The sequence below is a fragment of the Chamaea fasciata genome, unplaced genomic scaffold, assembly GCF_029207755.1.
Source record: "Chamaea fasciata isolate MVZ Bird 193981 ecotype frontalis unplaced genomic scaffold, bChaFas1.0.hap1 SCAF_27, whole genome shotgun sequence".
Lineage (NCBI taxonomy): Eukaryota > Metazoa > Chordata > Aves > Passeriformes > Sylviidae > Chamaea > Chamaea fasciata.
Genome location: NW_027094112.1, coordinates 3,886,054 through 3,902,236, shown reverse-complemented (window position 1 = coordinate 3,902,236; position 16,183 = coordinate 3,886,054). Strand labels below are relative to the sequence as shown.

The 16,183-nt window shown below is 63.4% G+C and overlaps 2 protein-coding genes across 5 annotated transcripts; both read left to right on the top strand.

The window, feature by feature from the left end:
* Positions 1 to 40: 40 nt before the first annotated feature.
* Positions 41 to 11,281, top strand: WIPF2 (WAS/WASL interacting protein family member 2). Its single transcript, XM_066205179.1, has 8 exons — positions 41 to 111; positions 6,176 to 6,288; positions 6,475 to 6,607; positions 6,746 to 6,865; positions 7,283 to 7,933; positions 8,962 to 9,171; positions 9,281 to 9,382; positions 10,070 to 11,281. Exons 2-8 carry the CDS (start codon positions 6,226 to 6,228, stop codon positions 10,108 to 10,110), a joined length of 1,320 nt encoding a protein of 439 aa, XP_066061276.1. The 5' UTR covers positions 41 to 111; positions 6,176 to 6,225; the 3' UTR covers positions 10,111 to 11,281.
* A 578-nt stretch (positions 11,282 to 11,859) lies between these two features.
* CDC6 (cell division cycle 6) lies at positions 11,860 to 15,413 on the top strand. 4 transcript variants are annotated; one of them, XM_066204987.1, is made up of 12 exons: positions 11,860 to 11,921; positions 12,115 to 12,365; positions 12,604 to 12,822; positions 13,108 to 13,307; positions 13,395 to 13,558; positions 13,695 to 13,801; positions 13,941 to 14,080; positions 14,166 to 14,266; positions 14,392 to 14,456; positions 14,601 to 14,800; positions 14,910 to 15,050; positions 15,159 to 15,413. In XM_066204987.1, exons 2-12 carry the CDS (start codon positions 12,122 to 12,124, stop codon positions 15,246 to 15,248), a joined length of 1,671 nt encoding a protein of 556 aa, XP_066061084.1. In that variant the 5' UTR covers positions 11,860 to 11,921; positions 12,115 to 12,121; the 3' UTR covers positions 15,249 to 15,413. The 4 variants fall into 4 exon arrangements, with proteins under 4 accessions (XP_066061084.1, XP_066061085.1, XP_066061083.1 ...); XM_066204988.1 differs by having other exon boundaries at positions 11,872 to 11,917; XM_066204986.1 differs by lacking the exon at positions 11,860 to 11,921 and adding an exon at positions 11,937 to 12,021.
* The last annotated feature ends 770 nt before the right edge of the window (positions 15,414 to 16,183 follow it).

Sequence of the window (16,183 nt, the reverse complement as noted above, 5' to 3'; positions counted from 1 at the left end):
CGCCGTGCCCCTCCCACATCCTGTTCGGTCGCGCAGGCGCAGAAGGGCCACGGCCGCCATTTCGTTCGGCGGGGCTGGGGCCGGGGCCGGGAGCGGCGGGAGGAGCCGCGGGTGAGCGGGGGAGGGCCGGGGGGGATCGGCGGGGCCGGGCCGGGACTCGCGGGGCTCGGGGGGCCGGGACTGCGGCCGCGGGACCCCTGCGTGCGGTGGCTTGGGGTGCGCGCGCGGGGCCTGTGCGGAGCCTGGGATCGGCGGGCCGGGGGGTGCGCTGAGGCCTGCGCGGATCTGGGGGGTGCCCGAGGCCGGCTGAGGGTCCTTGGAGCCGTCTGAGGGCTCCCGGGGGCCGGCTGAGGGTCCGCAGTGCCGGCTGTGGAGTGCCACGGACCGGGGGGGCTGGAGCCCCGCCACGGACCCCCTGAGCCCTGGGACGGCTGGGAGATCTCCCACCTCCCTGACTCCTGGGTCTCGTCAGGGACCCTTCCCCAGAACTGCCCTGGGCCCCCAGCTTGGGTGCGCCCGGAGCCGGCGGATCGGGGGGCCTGTGCCCCCACCGCCATGGGGACCCCCGCTGTGACCTCTGTGTCTCCTCTGAGGCCCGTCCCCAGGACCCCCATGGACCTCCACTGAGACCCCCGTCCTGGCCTTGACCCCTCCACCCTGACCCTTGTGCTGTATGTGGGATCCCTCCCCAGGAGCCTCCTTGTACCCCCACCCTGGGTGTGCCTAGCGCTGGTAGGACCGGTGGGTGGCCTGGGCCCCCTGGGATCCCCACGCTGACCTCCTGGCCTTCTCTACCCTTCCTTGGACTCCTGCCTTTGGGTTGGCTGGAACCAGCTGGCCCGGGGGTCTGGGACCTCTACCGTGACCCCAGGGCGTCCTCTGGGGTCACTACACTGACCCTTGGACCCCTTCACCTGATCCTGGGTCACTTCAGACCTGAGGGTCTCCAGAACCGGCCAGGCTGAGGGCTTGGGACCCCCACTGTGACTCCTGGCACCCCTCTGAGACCCCCATATTGGTGCCCTGGACCTTTCCACCCCTCCGCAGGACCCCCCTGGACCCCCAGCCTGGGGCTGCCCAGAAATGGTGGGAGCAGGTGCCTGAGGTCCCACCTTGGGGACCCCCAGAATGGAGACTCTGACCCTAGAGTGTCCCCTGAGACTCTCCCTATGACCTCTGAGACCCCCACCACGACCCCACTGACCCTTCCCCCCTGACTGCTGGGTCACCTCAGGGTCCCCTCCCCAAGGGTCCCCTGTGGGGCTGTCCAGAACCTGCAGGACCAGGGGCCGGGAACCCCCAGTGTGACCCCTGTGTCTACCTGGGACCCCTGCCATGACCCTTGGGGACCCCTCCACCCTTCCTAGGACCCCCTCTATGACCCCTGGGACCCTCACACTGATCCCCTGGACCCCCCACCCTGTGGGTGCCCAGAACCAGTGAGGGCTGGGGATGCACTGGGGCCTGTTGGGAGAGGGGGCACCCTCGTTGGGGTTCAGGAGAAGGAGGGGCAGACCTTTTGGAGCCTGTGGTGGCTTAGGGATTACCACGCACACAGAGTTCCGTGGAATCCTGAGATGACTTGAGTTGGAAATGACCTTAAATCCCATCTTGCACTGGAAGGGGCTGTTCCAAGCCCCATCCAGCCTGGAGCACTTCCAGGGATGGGGCAGCCACAGCATTTCTGGGCGACGCTGGAGTTGAGTTGTCCCTCCCGCTCCAGGGAAACACGTTCAGGACTCCCTGCTCCCGGTCCAACAGCCTCCCTGAGCACCGTGCCGAAGGTGGCAGGGATGGGAAGGCCGGTGGAGCCGGAGCACTGCGGGATCCCGCTCTGTTGGCATCGCTGTCAGGATCGCTGCACCCGGAATTCCCAGCTCCGGTTCCTCAGAGGAACCGGGAAGTCCCCGCGTCTCCCGCCACTTCCTCCCGCTGGAATAATTCAGCGGTTCCTGCCCTGCCTCTCGTGTGCCACCTCTCCCTTCCCGGCTTCCTTTTGCCTCCTCGGCAGAGGGGGAGCGGCAGGGAAGGCTGCAGGCCTGGCAGGACGGGCTTTTCCTGCTTTTCATTTTGCTGCAGCGGAATTTCGGGACGGGGTTCCTTGCTCCTGATTAAAGGTTTCCTCTGCTGAGTGACCTGAGATGAGATGGGAGCAAGGGGCAGGCTGAGCTGGGGGTCCTGTGGTCGGGGATGGGAAAGCCAAAGCTGGGGAAACTGAGGCCGAGGGAACTGTGGAGAGGAAAACTGGAGGATGTGGAAGCTGCGGAGGGATAGGGAAACTGAGGTTGTAGAAACTGTGGGTGGATGGGGAAACTGAGGCTGTGGAGCTCGTCCCTTAGGAGTTAGAAACTCTGGAGTTTGGGGTTTTTGTTAAAAACGCCTCGTCAGAGCCTGCGGGTTGTTAATAATTCACAGGGAGCGTCTGGATCCCGCGGGGTGGGAGCGTGTCTGTCTGTCTGCACGCAGGGATGCGCCGGCTCCGCGGGATGCTCCAAATGGAGCTGGCAGCTCGGCTCGGGAAGCATGCTGATAGGATTTTAAAAGCCTGAATGACCTTAAATCCTGCGATGGCTGTCGCTCAGGATAAATTATTTATGTAGCATCCTCAGCTCCTCGGGAGCGGGCAGGAATGTCAGGCTGCAGAGGACAGGGTTGGAATTTGGGAGGGGGTAACGAGGAACTGCGGGTTTGGATGGGAAGAGAGGGAAGATAAAGGCGCGGGGGCGGGTGTTGGAGAGGTCCAGCCTTGGAAGTCGTTCCCAAACCGGTGCGGCCGCATTTCTGCACCGACATCAGAGGGTGGAAATTCCTCTTGATCTGCAGTTCAAAGCCTCCCTGAGGATGAGGCGCTGCAGCTCGGGCTTGCAAATGTGAAATACAAATCCGCCCGGAGCCCAAATCCCCCTGAAAAGCGAGGAAATAGGCGGCTGAAGGTCACTGCTGCTGCCTGTCCTGCTCCAGCAGCAATCCCCCCGGGATGAGCGGAATGGGGGCTGCTGCTGGGGAGGGCGTTTCAGTTCCCTCCACAGCAAACAGGGACTTGAAAAATGCCTGGAAAACGTGGTGTGTCTCCCTGGTTGGGCTGGATCTGCCCACTCCTGCTGCTTTTAGGGGACAAGGGGCAGCTGAATGTCAAGTACTTGCGATTTAGTAATGTTTTGATCCCAGGGGTTGACAGGGAAGTGCTGATCCAAAACACTGCCGAGGGGTCTGTGGCCACGGTGGGCTCCCAGCCTGTGGAACAGCAGCTTTGAAGCAGCTTTCCACAGGGTGACCTCGATCTCCTGATCTCTCCCTCCTCCCTAGGGACAGCTTTTCACACCTTGTTTTCCTCATGCTTTGCTCAGAGCTTTCCTGAGGTTTGGTTTGGATTGGAAAAGCAAAGGCACTGTGCAAACCTGCCCCTCCTGCCTCAGCCCAGCTTTTATCCGCTGGTGTCTCTGGATTCGGCTCTTCCCAGCCACTTCTCCTGCGAGCACAGGGAGCTGCCACCACAGCATGTGGAGCCCTCAGAGGCTCCGATGTGTCTTGGTGGAAGGGTCCTGGTAAGGAAGAACAAAGGAGAAGGAGCACAGAGAAGTCGAAGCATTGTTAGCAGGGATAGCTTCTGCCAGGCATGAAGGGGTGCCGGGAGGAAAACTCCCCCTTTTTTCTTTTCCTGGAGGATTTAGCTCCTGTCTCCCTAATCTGTATCAGCTGGGTCTGTCTTCTTGCACATGAAAGATCCAGGCTGTATTTCAAAGGCACCATTCCCAGCCGGAGCTCTCAGCTTTTCCCAGCCATGTGCTGAGTTCGGGGCCTCTCGATTTTGGTTTTTCAATGTGACCTTTGCTGTTAATCCCCAGCCCGAACGGGGCCGTGCGCCGAAATGGAATGACCTGTTTCTTGGGAATTCAGCTCCAGTTTATCCTCAAGCTGCTTTAGCTTAAACTCTTCTCTCCCTTCCTCTCGCTCTTCTAGGTCAGAGCCTGGATCGGAGCGCAGGTTTTGCTGTAAGGGCACCTTAGAGGGGAGATAGTGACTCTTGATCTGTTTGTAGAAACACCCCCCTCGTCCTACAGTCCCTGTGGATTGTCTGGAGCCTGTCACAGGGTGTCAGCAGGTCACACTGAGAGACCCCAGCAGTGCTGGCCTGGCACAGGTGGCACTGGATGGTTTGTGCCAGCTGACAGACCCCTGTTTGTCTGTCTGTGAGATGCGTCCCTGTCACGGGGCCACCGAGGGAAGTGTCACCCTGGGAGTAACCAGCTGGCACAGGAGCAGAGCGGGGACACAATGTGTGACGTTCCCGTGGGTCGGAAGCAGAGGTGGTGGCCCTGGCATCACTCCTGTGCTGGCTCAGGGCTGTGACACATGAACCCGAGTCAGGAGTCTCATTACCTGGCGCATTCCTCAGCTGGATCCCTGCTAATTCCCTCCGGCAGCTGATCCAGCACGGCTGGGGCTCTGCCCGGAGCCACTCGTGCCACCCTGGCCCATTTGATCCCACTGCGGGTGGGAAGGAGCACAGGGAAAAATGTTCCTGTTGCAGCACGTCCCAGACGAGCACGTTCAGAGCCGTCTGTGATCCTGCTCCAGTGGGAAAGGCACAGGCCGGATGGGTTTGCTGGGCGTTGTTCCCGACTGGAGTGTCCGGAGGGATCGGTGGATGTTGGCTCTTGCGTGCGAGGCCTTGAGCTTGGGCTGGGGTGAAGGAGCACCATGTCTGTTACTGGGGAACTGGGAGTCTTGGGTGACTTGGAAAATGCTGTAAGATAGAGGGAGGAATGTCTTCCTGATGCAGCTGTAGCTGTGGAGTTCTCACAAGGTGGAAGAGATGATTTTAATTAAAAGGCAGTTTAGGTATTTATTTATTTCCCTGAACCCCAGAGTCAGTGATATGCCCAAGGGCAGGGAAGCTGCTGCTGTGGCAGCCATGCTGCTGCTCCCTGCTTCCTGCTCTCACACCTTGGGAATGTCTGACAGAGGATGGACCTGTGTCCTGTGGGATTAGGAAGTTGTAGTTTATCTAGCAGGAGATGAGTGTGAGAAGGGATCTGGTTGTTAATACCTGTAAAAATATGAGTCATAAAGGAACTTTCCCTGCGGTGGGGGCTGTTCCTGTGCCCTCTGTCACCTGCCCTGGAGGTCAGCACTCGGAAATCGGAAGTTTCAGGTGTGAAACTGCCCTGTCCTGTCCTCCTGTTGGTGACATGGTTCCCATTAGTGACCGTGGAATAGGTTTTCCTGTGGGGATGACATTTGTGGCACAGAGAGAGACATTTGTCCCCTGCCTCAGGATCTGCCCTGAGCGCCTGGGACTTTCCATGTGGTGAGTGAGGCCTCCAGTCATGACATTCCTATTCCCTGAGCCGGTGCTACAGGAGGCCCTACCTGAGCACTGCTGTCAGTGGCACGAGGGCCTGTGACCTCCCAGTGATTCAGGCTCCTCTTCCTGTCCCCGGTCCCTCTGTGCTCTGTCTCCAGTGCCGACCAGAGCTGCCGGGCCCTGCGGAGCCCCGGGAGCTGTTCCAGGTGAGCCCTGGTGCCAGACAGGTTTGTTCTGGGCTTCTGATGGGTTGACTTGGAGTGTCTCCAGATCCCTGCTGGGAAAGCTGGTTTCCCTGATTGCTTGGACAGCTTTGAGGGGGCTTTGGAGTTGTGGGGCACAGAGAGTCTTCAGTGCTGGGGGGTGATTGATGTAGGAGACAAGAGATCGGGAAATTCAGTGATGGGAGCCACATGACAGTCCCGTGCTGCTCTGGCTGCTGTGGAGCTGGAGCCATCTGGCAGATTTACCCTGGTCGTGGCTGGAGAGGCCATGGGGCCACGTGCCAGTGCTGGCGGGCTACTGTCACACTCCCAAGTGAGCAGCCTCCGGCTGCAGCTGGAGGAGCTGGATGGATGGTGCAGGATCAGCTCGGCCAGGTTTTGTCTGCCGAGCAAGGTGGTTGTGTGAGACGTGTCCTGGGGTTTGACTGCAGGCACTGTGGGGGCCCTGAGGATTTGGGGTGGGAATGTGCTGGCTCCCACCTCTTGGACCTGCTGCTCCAGGGTGTTGGGACAGCCTGGGAGAGCAGCTCCAGCTGCTCTCTGGGCACGAGCTCCGGGCAAAGGGGACCAGTACAATTCCTCAGGGCTGTGTTTCACCGCTGGCTTTCCCCGCATCCCCTGACCGCTTCCTCCCTTCCTGCAGGCATGAGTGCCCAGGCCTGCCCCCAGCACTGAGCAGCCGGAGCCGCCAGGATGCCGATCCCTCCTCCCCCGCCGCCGCCCCCCGGCCCCCCGCCGCCCCCCACCCTCAGTCAGGTAGGGGTCACCTCGCTGGGCGGGGAGGTGGCCTGTCCCCACACTGGGGCCACTTGCCGGAGGAATTGCCTCTGGAGAAGGCTGGCTGTGGCAGGGGTGGGGTGCTCCAGGAGGTGGGAATGTGGAGCTGGGTTGTTCCTGTGCTGGGGAGTCCCGCGGAGGTGCTGAGCTGCTGCTCCTCTCCAGGCAAACACGGAACCGCCAAAGCTGAGCCGAGAGGAGCAGCGGGGCCGCGGGGCCCTCCTGCAGGACATCTGTAAAGGGACCAAGCTCAGGAAAGTGACCCAAATCAATGACCGGAGCGCGCCCATCCTGGAAAGTGAGTTCCCAGCAGGCTCCCGGCCCCATGCTGGGCGATGCCGAGCCCTTCAGGGCGCTTGCCCATCTGGTTCCCAGCAGCTCCTCATTGGAGGATTGGATAATTCCAGGCTTAACCTCTTTGCCTCCCTCCTTTCAGAGCCCAAGGGCAGCGGCGGCAGCAGCTACAGCTCTGGCTCAGCTGCCATCCAGCCCAAGGGTGGCCTCTTCCAAGGTGGCGTTCCCAAGCTCAGACCTGTGGGAGCCAAGGACAGCTCAGGTAATGCCACAGGCCCGTGGTCTGCGTGGGGGTCTCTGGGGAGGGCCCTGAGCAGGAGGGGGTTGAGGATCTCACTGTGTATTCCTGATGATTTCAGCTGCTCAGAAGCAGGACCCCAAATCACATCCCATGCATAGCACAGGCCAGCTGTGCCCTCCCTGAGCCTCAGTCCAACACACAGACCTCTTGGAGGGCGCAGGAGTTTTGTGTATTGCTGAACTCTGTATGTTCTCTGTGGTGGCCACGGAGTAGAGGGGCGAGAGAGGGGCTGTGTGTGGCTGTGCTCGGTGTCAGCTCCCTGCATGTGCCAGACAGCCGTCCCTGTGGCCTGGCCCTCCTCGGCCATGGCTCTGTGCAGGGACAGCGCCCTGCACCTGTGCCGCGCCCGACCCCTCACTGTGCTCTCCTTCCCCGCAGACAGCTCCACTAAACAAACGCTGCAAGTCCCTGGCTCCCGAGCAGCTGCTCCCAGGCCCCCCGTGCCGGCCAGCAACAGCCGCCCTCAGGACGATGCCGACAGCAGCCGGGGGTCCCCACCGGAACTGCCGCGCACGCAGAGACCCTCCCTGCCTGACCTGTCCCGGCCCGGCACCACCGGCGGCACCGGCATGAAGCACAGCTCCTCGGCCCCGCCGCCCCCGCCGCCAGGACGCCGCGCCGCCGCCCCCCCGGCCCCCCCTCCAGCGCACGCCAAGGCCTCGCCCTACAACCGGGAGAAGCCGCTGCCGCCCACCCCGGGACAGCGCCTGCCCGGCAGCAGGGACGGACCCCCCGCCCCGCCGCCCATCAAACCCCCTCCTTCCCCAGTCAGTCTCCGGTCGGGCGCTCAGGGCCAGTCTCTCGCCCCCCCGCCTCCCCCTTACCGGCAACCCCCCGGTGTCCCCAACGGTCCTTCCAGCCCCAGCAGCGAGTTGGCTCCGGAGCTGCCGCAGAGACACAACTCCTTGCACAGGAAGGCGCCCGGCCCGTTGCGGGGTCTGGCACCGCCACCACCCACTGCTGCCTCCCCGTCCCTGCAGAGCAGCCGCCCCCCGCCGCCGGCCAGAGACCCCCCGAGCCGGGGAGCAGGTAAGAGCCACTCGATCGGTGGGGCGTGGGGGCAGCTGGGGTGATCAGGGCTTGGTGGGAGGTGATGGGCAAGAGTTGGCTTCGGTGAGTCTTCTGCATGTGGTGCAGGGGCCGAGCTGGGGCAGGAGTTGCAGTTCCACGTTTAACACATGTCCATGGTCATGTCTCATGACCATCCAGCTCCTTCCAAGCCCGGTGCTGATGGTGGGTTGTGGCTGGGCAACTCCTGTCTGTGCTCTCCTGGTGTGGGAGATGAGAACGTGGCAGAGCACAGGTCTCTTAAGCTTCCCGTATGTCACTGGGAGGGTGTAAAAAGCTGTGGCAGAGCAGGGTGAAGCCTTTCCCTGGGTGTGCAGCCCTCGGGAGCGTGTCCCCTTGGCTGGGACTGGTGTTGGCTGCACCCCGGTGCCCCCCCGTGCACTCCTGGGCTCCCTGTCCAGACCGCAGCTCCTGCCTGGGCCGCTGCCAAGCCGCTCCGTCCTTCTGGCCTTGCCAGAATCTCTCCTCAGAGCTACAGCTGGGGATCTGCGCTGTCAGCCCGGGTGTAATTAGGCTAATGAGGAGCACGAACTGCCACGGAGCCTCTGCGGGAGGCTGGGCAGGAGCGAGAGGTGGGTCAGAGGGGCTGTGGATCCTGTCACTGCCTTGGTGACACTGCCGAGCTGGCTTCCAGTCCTGGCAGGCAGCATCTGGGCTCCATGTGGAGCCGCTGCCCTCAGACTCAAGGATGTGCGGGATCGTAGCTGTTCCTGGGATCCCCTGTGGTGCTGAGGGACCTGTGCCCAGTGTGGGCTAGGAGCGTGCAGGGCTGGAGCAGCCCCTGGGGCGGTGGGGCAGTGGGGCTGACTGGTCTCTGCACTGCAGCTGGTGGAGGGATGAGGAATGCAGATGTCAGGAGCGAGCAGGAAATCTCCGGGCACGCGTAGGAGCATCCCTGGGCCGTGGTCTGGTGCAGCAGCTGGCCCGGAGCGCTCCGGGGGATGTCCCTGGGTTTGCCCCGGGAATGCCTGACGCCGCTGTCCCCGCAGCTCCGCCGCCTCCCCCGCCGATGCTGCGGAACGGAGGGCGCGACGCCCCCCCGCCCCCACCCCCCTACAGACTGCACGGCCCCGCAGAGCCCCCCAGCCGGGGGAAGCCCCCGCCGCCACCCACCCGGACCCCGGCCGGGCCACCGCCGCCGCCGCCGCCCGTGCGGAACGGGCACCGGGACTCCATCTCCACCGTCAGAGCATTCCTGGGTGAGTGGGAGCCCCGCACGGATCCCCCTCGGGGCTGAGCCCTGTGCCTTTGGCCAAGCTCCCCCAGAGCCCCCTTCCCTCACCTGCCCCTTTTCCCATTTCTTCACAGATGACTTTGAATCCAAATATTCCTTTCATCCCGTTGAAGACTTCCCGGCCCCAGAGGAATATAAATACTTCCAGAGAATCTACCCCAGCAAAACAAACAGAGGTGAGGAGGAGGAGGGGGCGTCCCAAATTCCCTCTCCCCTCCTGTGCCCTTGGGGCTGGCACTGTCCTGTTTGTCCCTGCACAGGGTGGGTGGTGCAGTGGCCATGCCCTGGGCCCTGCCTGTGTTTTGCGGGTGCTGAGCCCCATTCCCAGGGGTACCAAGCCCCGAAGGCAGCTCTCTGTGCTGCAGGGGGGGCAGAAATTTGGGCTCTGCGGATGCCCTATCCCACCTGCTCCTGGTTTGCCTGCTGGGCTCGTTCCTGCCTTTGCTGAGCACCTTTGGTACCGGAGGGGATCTCAAAGGACCCCGCAGCCAGGGCAGGGGCTGGGGCGATGCAGATGCTGTGTGTATCCCAGGATAGGCCCCGAGCACCGGCACTGGGACCCGGCAGAGCTCAAAGTGCCCTTGGTGCTGCGCGTCAGCGCTGCGGATCCCGGCGGAGACTCCGGGGAGAATGGGATGCTCGTTTATTTTTAGAGCCATGAATGTTTAATGCGGGTTTGAAAAGCCCCGAGCTCGGTGCGGCTGCAGCGGCTGCTGCCAGGCGCAAATCCCAGGCTCCAGATCTCCGCGGGGAGGTCGGGGGGGGGGCCGGCAGCTGGCGCGGGGGTGTGGAGGAGGGAAAGCAGACGTGCTGGATCCGGCTCTGCGGAGCTCCTGCTTCCAACAGGCTTCCTTGTCTTCCAGCTACGCGTGGGGCTCCCCCTCTGCCCCCCATCCCCAGGTGAAACTGGGCTGTGCAGGTGGATTGTTCCAGAGCAGAGACATGGACCTCCTTCCCCTTCCTCAGCTGGACCCCCCCCAGCTCCCAGCCCCCCGGATCCTGCATGACACACTCCCAGCCTCTCCGGTTTTCCCAGGACAAGCGGATCCCCCCAGTCCAGCGTGCTCCGCCAGCCCCGCCTCATCTATGCACCCCGCAGGACTCTCTGACCTCGTGGCAAGCCTGGATGGGTCCATCCCTCATTCCTCCTCATGGATCCTGGGTCGGGATCTGCCTGGGAGCCAGGCACAGGACTTGAGGCCAAGCCGTGTGCCAGCTGTTGGGACCAGGGGGGCTCATGGAGAGGGGCTGGGGTCAGGCAGGGAATGGACATGCTGTGAGACCCCCCCGAGCGAGGAGAAGCAGGGACAGGCCAGCAGAGCCTCGTTATCCTGGGAAAGCCTCATTATCCTGGTGGAACCTTGTTATCCCGGCACAGCCCATTGCTTTTTTTGCACAGGAGCCAGTAGCAGCAGGGGGGGAACGTGAGTGGGACCACGCAGGGACACCCCAACGGCACTGGGCTGGTGGGGACCCCCTTTCTCTGACCCCACAGGGGGGGCACTCCCGTGTGCCCCCTCAAAACCACTGCTCCCCTGGCACTCCCCCCCAGGGTTCTCCTGGCCCTCACTGCTGACACCCCCCCAAACTTGAGCTTTTTAACAAGAAAACACTAATTACCTGGGGGGGACCGTTTGTGCTGGCTCTGGCATGTGGGGGGGCCCTGGGGGCTGGTGATGTTTTGCCTTACACTCCCTGTCCGACGGGTGGTCCCAGCCGGACTCCCGGTGTTCCCGCGGCGGGGGTCACACTAATGTAGTTACTGATCTCTTTGTACCATAGCAGGAAGGGCACGGGGTGCAGGGGGGCCACCCCTGCAGATGGGTTTGGGGCTCATTCAGGGGATTTTTTTTCTATTGTGATGGACCTTCCCCTGTTGAGGCTGGAGTGAGGTGGGTGAGGGGTGAGTGGGGGGTTTCTCTGGAGAATGAACCCCCCCCCAGCGCTGCCCTTTGGGTTTAATAAAAGTTCAACACGGTTCTGCCCCTCCCACAGCGAGGGGCCCTTTTAAAAGGGAACAGAGGAAGTTGGAGGAGCTGGAAATTACATATAAATAAAAGTAATAAAGTGATAAATGATGTCAAGGACACTGTCTAAGGTGGAGGTCTCCGGGAACCCCTTTTCTTTCTTGGAGGAGATGCCGCATGGGCTGGGGGCAGGCACTCTGGCAGACAGGGTGGAGGGTACGGGGACCACAGAGAGGCCGTAGGAAGGCAGGATCGGGGTTACTAGTGGCACTGGAACCACTGGGAAGGACTGTGGGATACTGGGAGCAGGGGGAGGGGGAATAGTGGGTGTGGGCGCTGGGAGCACGGGGGAAGCGCGGTGGGGAATACTGGGAGGAAGGGTGGGGAGTACTGGGAGCATGGAGAGGCAAGACTGGGCGGCAGCTGGAAGGCAGTATAGGGGGAACTGGTGGCACTGGGAGTACGGGGAGGGCTGGGCTGGGGGTGCGGGCCATAGGAGCTCTGCGGGTACTGGGAGCGCGGAGTCCCCACAGGCAGACCACAGCTCCCAGCATGCCCCGCGCGCCGCGCTCGGCGCCTTCCGCCGTGCCTTGGGTGCGCTCTTTGATTGGCTGCTCTGTTGCGGCCCTTCCTCCGGCCACGGTGATTGGCGGCGGCGGCAGCGGCGCAGCCAATGGGGCGAGGGGGGCGGGGCCAGCTCGGCCTGGTGGCGCGAAGTGCGGAGCCGGGGCTGATTTGGCGCGAGTAGGTTGGTGGTGGCAGCCGGGGGGACCCGGAGGGGACCTGAGGGGGCTTGGGGGGACATGGGGGCCAGAGATGGGGGGCAGCGCGGTGGAGACTGGGACTAGGTGTGCAGGGGGTGGCTGGGATCCGCGGGGCTGGCGGTCTTTTACACCTGGCCAGGGTCGCGCCCTCTGACCGCTGTCGTCCTCCACCCGCAGCCCCGCCATGGCCAGCAGCAGCCCGCAGAGCCAGCCCACCATCGCCTTCCCCCGCACGAGGAGCGCCCGCCGCCTCGCTGCCCTCTCGGCCAAGAGGGACCCCGATGCCTCTGCTCCGCGCCCCTCGCCGCCTTCCAAGGCCTCGGGCCCCGCCGACCCCGGCCAGGCCACCTCGGACACACGCTCAGGCCGGGCCACAGCGCAGCCCCTGAGCCCCAAAGTGCAGCCCCTGAGCCCCCGCAAACGCCTGGGTGAGTTCCTCCGCCGGAACCCCCGGGAATGGAGGGCGGGCGCATCTCCCTTCTCACCTCGGGGGGCTGGGGCACATGGATGGGCCCAGCCCCGTCCGGCTCTGGTCCAGCTGCCTTTGTGGCTTCACCCCCATTTCGGAAGGAAGAGCTGCTCCCGCGGGGTTTTTGGGGGCGCTGAAGCACAAAGTCCCTCAGGGGAGAGTGGCCCCGTGTCACCACCAGCCTATTGCCCCTGCAGGTGATGACAACCTGTGCAATGTCCCCCATGCCCTGCCTGGCTCCCCGGCCAAGCGCAGCAAGGAGAACCGGGGCCGTCGGCTGCTCTTTGGGGACCCCTCAGCCTCCTCTGAGCAGCACAAGAGCCCGGAGCCATCCCCACGGAGCGGGGGGCCAGAGACCCCTCGGAGCTCGAGGCTCAGTGGGCAGCACCCACGCACCCAGCTCTTCAGGCAGGAAGGTGAGTATGGGGTTATGGGGTTATGGATGGGATGGGGATGCAGGGATGGGATAGAGATTGGGAATGTGGATGGTGATAGCGGTAGAGTTGAGGGTGGAGCAAAGGATGTGCTTGGGGATGTAGGGATGGGGATAGTAGAAGACAGAGCCAGGGATAGGGATGGGTATATGGGGCTAGGGATGGATTTGAAGGCAGGGATGGGGACATGGATTGGGATGATGATCAGTTGGGATGGGGTCCCAGCAGTGCCACATCCCTCCCTGAGTCCTCTTGCTCCCCGTGCAGGTACCTGTTACCAGCAGGCCAAGCAGGTGCTGCATGCGGCCATTCCCGACCGGCTCCAGGGCAGGGAGCGGGAGACGGGGATCCTCCGGCAGTTCCTGCAGGAACACGTCCTGGGGCGCCGTCCTGGCAGCCTCTACGTGTCCGGAGCCCCTGGGACTGGGAAAACAGCCTGTCTGAGCCGTGTTCTGCTCGACTGCAAGGTGTGTGCCGTGGCCATGGCCGTGGGGCTGCTGGGGGGCTGGGGGGCAGTGGGATTGGGCCAGTGTAACATTTCCCATTCCTGGCAGGACAAGCTGGCCGGGAGCAAGACTGTGGTGCTGAACTGCATGGCACTGGGCAGCCCCCACAGCGTCTTCCCTGCCCTAGCAAAGCACCTGGGGCTGCCCGTGGCCACTGGCCGGGAGCGTGTCCGGAGCCTGGAGAAGCATCTGACGGCCCAGGGGCCCATGGTGTGAGTTCCCAGTCTCTGGTGGGTGGAGTGGGATCCCCCTGGATGCCAGGAGAGGCAGGCTGGCAGCAGCCCTGCTCTCCCTGCTTTGGAGTGCTGTGAGGGCACAGAGCAGGGGTTGATCTAGGCTCTCCCACAGCCTCCTGGTGCTGGATGAGCTGGACCAACTGGAGAGCAAAGGCCAGGACGTGCTCTACACCCTCTTTGAGTGGCCCCAGCTGCCCAGCTCCAGGCTTGTCCTTGTGGGTGAGTATGCAGGGTGTAGCACTGCTGCCCTGGACACCCTTCCTCTTTTGGGGGGCTTGATGGGGTCTTTCCTTTGCAACCCCCTCCTGCTCCCTCCTTGGAGAGCAGCCTTCATCCTCCTCTTCCCCTCGCTCTGTAGGGTTGGCTAATGCCCTGGACCTGACAGACCGGAGCCTGGCCAGGCTGCGAGCCCACCCAGCTGGCAGCCCCCAGCTGCTGCACTTCCCACCATACACCAAGGAGCAGCTCACCCGCATCCTGCAGGAGCGGCTGGGGCAGGTGGGGACACGGGGAGGACAGAGGGGAGGACAGGGGGTCCTCTGCCCACACGGGTGGCAGCACTGACGGCCGTGGTACCTCACAGGTGGCTGGTAACCCTGTCGTGGACTCTGCTGCGCTCCAGTTCTGTGCCCGCAAGGTCTCTGCAGTCTCCGGTGACGCTCGCAAGGCCCTGGATGTCTGTAGGTCAGTGTGTGCCCCAAAACCCGGTGGTGACAGGGCCAGCTTGGTCCCTGTGAGTCTCCATGGCACCAGGGTGCCGTGCCCAGGGGTGCCCGCTCTGCCTGGCGCTCAGGGCTGTCCCTCCCCAGGCGCGCCGTGGAGGTGGTGGAGCTGGAGGTGCGAGGCCAGACCCTGCTCAAGCCACTGCCCGGGGGTGAGTCACTGCTGCCAGAGCCAAAACCCTGGGGGGCTCCTCTGGGGTCACTTCAGTGGGAGTCTGGGCTCCCTTTGTGGGGCACCTCTCTCCACTACCACCTCCCTTTTCTCACCTCCATGGGATCCTCTCTCTGTCCCACAGGTGACTCCCCGGCGTCCCCTGTCCCCAAGCGTGTGGGGCTCCTGCACATCTCCCGGGTGCTCTCGGAGGTGTTTGGGGACCGGCTGGCAGGGGGGTCCCAGGGGCCCCAGGACACGTTCCCACTGCAGCAGAAGGTGCTGCTCTGCTCCCTGCTCCTGCTTGCCCGGCACTCGCACGCCCGCGAGGTGACCCTGGGGAAGGTGAGTGGCGGTGGGACCCTCTCAGGGCTGGACCTGGGCGGTGGGTGGGTGTCCCTGGGGTGTCTCCTGGCTGCTTTGCTGTGGTGTAACCCCCCTCTGCCCTCCCCAGCTCCACGACACCTACAGCCAGGTGTGCCGGCGGCAGCAGCTCCCCGCCGTCGACCAGGCCGAGTGTCTGTCCCTTGTCACCCTCCTGGAGTCCCGCGGTGTCCTGGAGCTCAAGAGGGCCAAGGAGGCCCGGCTGGCCAAGGTACCGTGGGGTGGTGGGGCAGGGTCTGGTGACGGCACTGGGGTCCAGTGATGGGACTGGGGCAGGATCTGGCAGCACGGGGCTGAGCATCCCTCTTCTCCCACCCAGGTTTCCCTGATGCTGGAGGAGGCAGCGCTGGAGCACAGGCTGCAGGACACGGCGCTGGTGGGCAGCATCCTGGCTCAGGGCCTGCACTAACCCCCCCAACAACGCCCTCCCCATGGCCCCGAGGGGGATTTTGCTGCTGTGGCAAGAGCAGACAAGTGGCTCCCTAGATCTTGGGCATTTGCCAAATTCTGCCCTGGGGCTGCCAGTCTGGGGTCTTGTTATTAATGTTTTAAATATAATAATATTATTAATGTTCTATTGCAATTTCTATGTGACGGGAGCTTAGGCAGGAGGCTGGGACACCCCCCAGCCCCTTTGCAGGGAGTGGTGGGTGCTCCAGGCCCTCCTTACCACCCTGGTGTGTGGTCCTGAGGCCCGGTGTTGCTCCTGCCCTAATCACGGGCCGTGTTTGCCCCCAACTCTTTTAGAGCCTTCCAAGGCCCTCCAGAACCTTCTTGACCACTCTGGCTGTAGGGAGAATCTTCCCAGTGCCAGCCCTGCTCTGGGTCTCAGTGCTGGCAGTGGCAGAGGGGGTTCAGGGACCCCTGGAGGGGGGGAGAGGACAGGGGTATGCCTTTATCTCCTGATATGAAATAAAGTCGTTTTGGTTCAGCTATTGCTCCTGTCCCCCCGTTTCACCGCTGTTCCCCCAGTCCCTGCCTGCCCCACGGCCCTGTCCTCCCCAACCCCTCTCGTGGGCTCCAACCCCAGCCTCAGCTCCTGGCCCCAGCTCCTCCATTTCTGTTAAATAATGGACGCTTTGACCTAATTTTGCAGCTTCCTCATCGCGGGGGGGCTCTTGGGGGCTCCAAATGGGGGGGGGGGGGGAGTGGGAGGGGATGAGGCTTGGCTTGTGCCCCAAGTCCCTCCATCCCACCCTACCTTTGCCACCCCACCCTGCCCCCAGGACCCCTGGCTGCCCCTCAGCAGCTCCTGGCCAGGGATGGGGTGCTGGTGGTGGGGGAGGACGTGGTAACAGAGTCCCTGGTGTGCCTCAGTTTCGCTGTGGCCCCAGGGGGTGGCCC

Coding starts and splice junctions, on each gene's coding strand:
- CDC6 (XM_066204986.1), top strand. CDS start 11,990: ATGGGGGGCAGCGCGGTGGAGACTGGGACTAG. Junction 12,022..12,114: donor GCGGTGGAGACTGGGACTAG/GTGTGCAGGGGG, acceptor CTCCACCCGCAG/CCCCGCCATGGCCAGCAGCA. Junction 13,802..13,940: donor CTCCAGGCTTGTCCTTGTGG/GTGAGTATGCAG, acceptor CTCGCTCTGTAG/GGTTGGCTAATGCCCTGGAC.
- WIPF2 (XM_066205179.1), top strand. CDS start 6,226: ATGCCGATCCCTCCTCCCCCGCCGCCGCCCCCCGGCCCCCCGCCGCCC. Junction 7,934..8,961: donor CCCCCCGAGCCGGGGAGCAG/GTAAGAGCCACT, acceptor CTGTCCCCGCAG/CTCCGCCGCCTCCCCCGCCG. Junction 9,383..10,069: donor CCCCAGCAAAACAAACAGAG/GTGAGGAGGAGG, acceptor CTTGTCTTCCAG/CTACGCGTGGGGCTCCCCCT.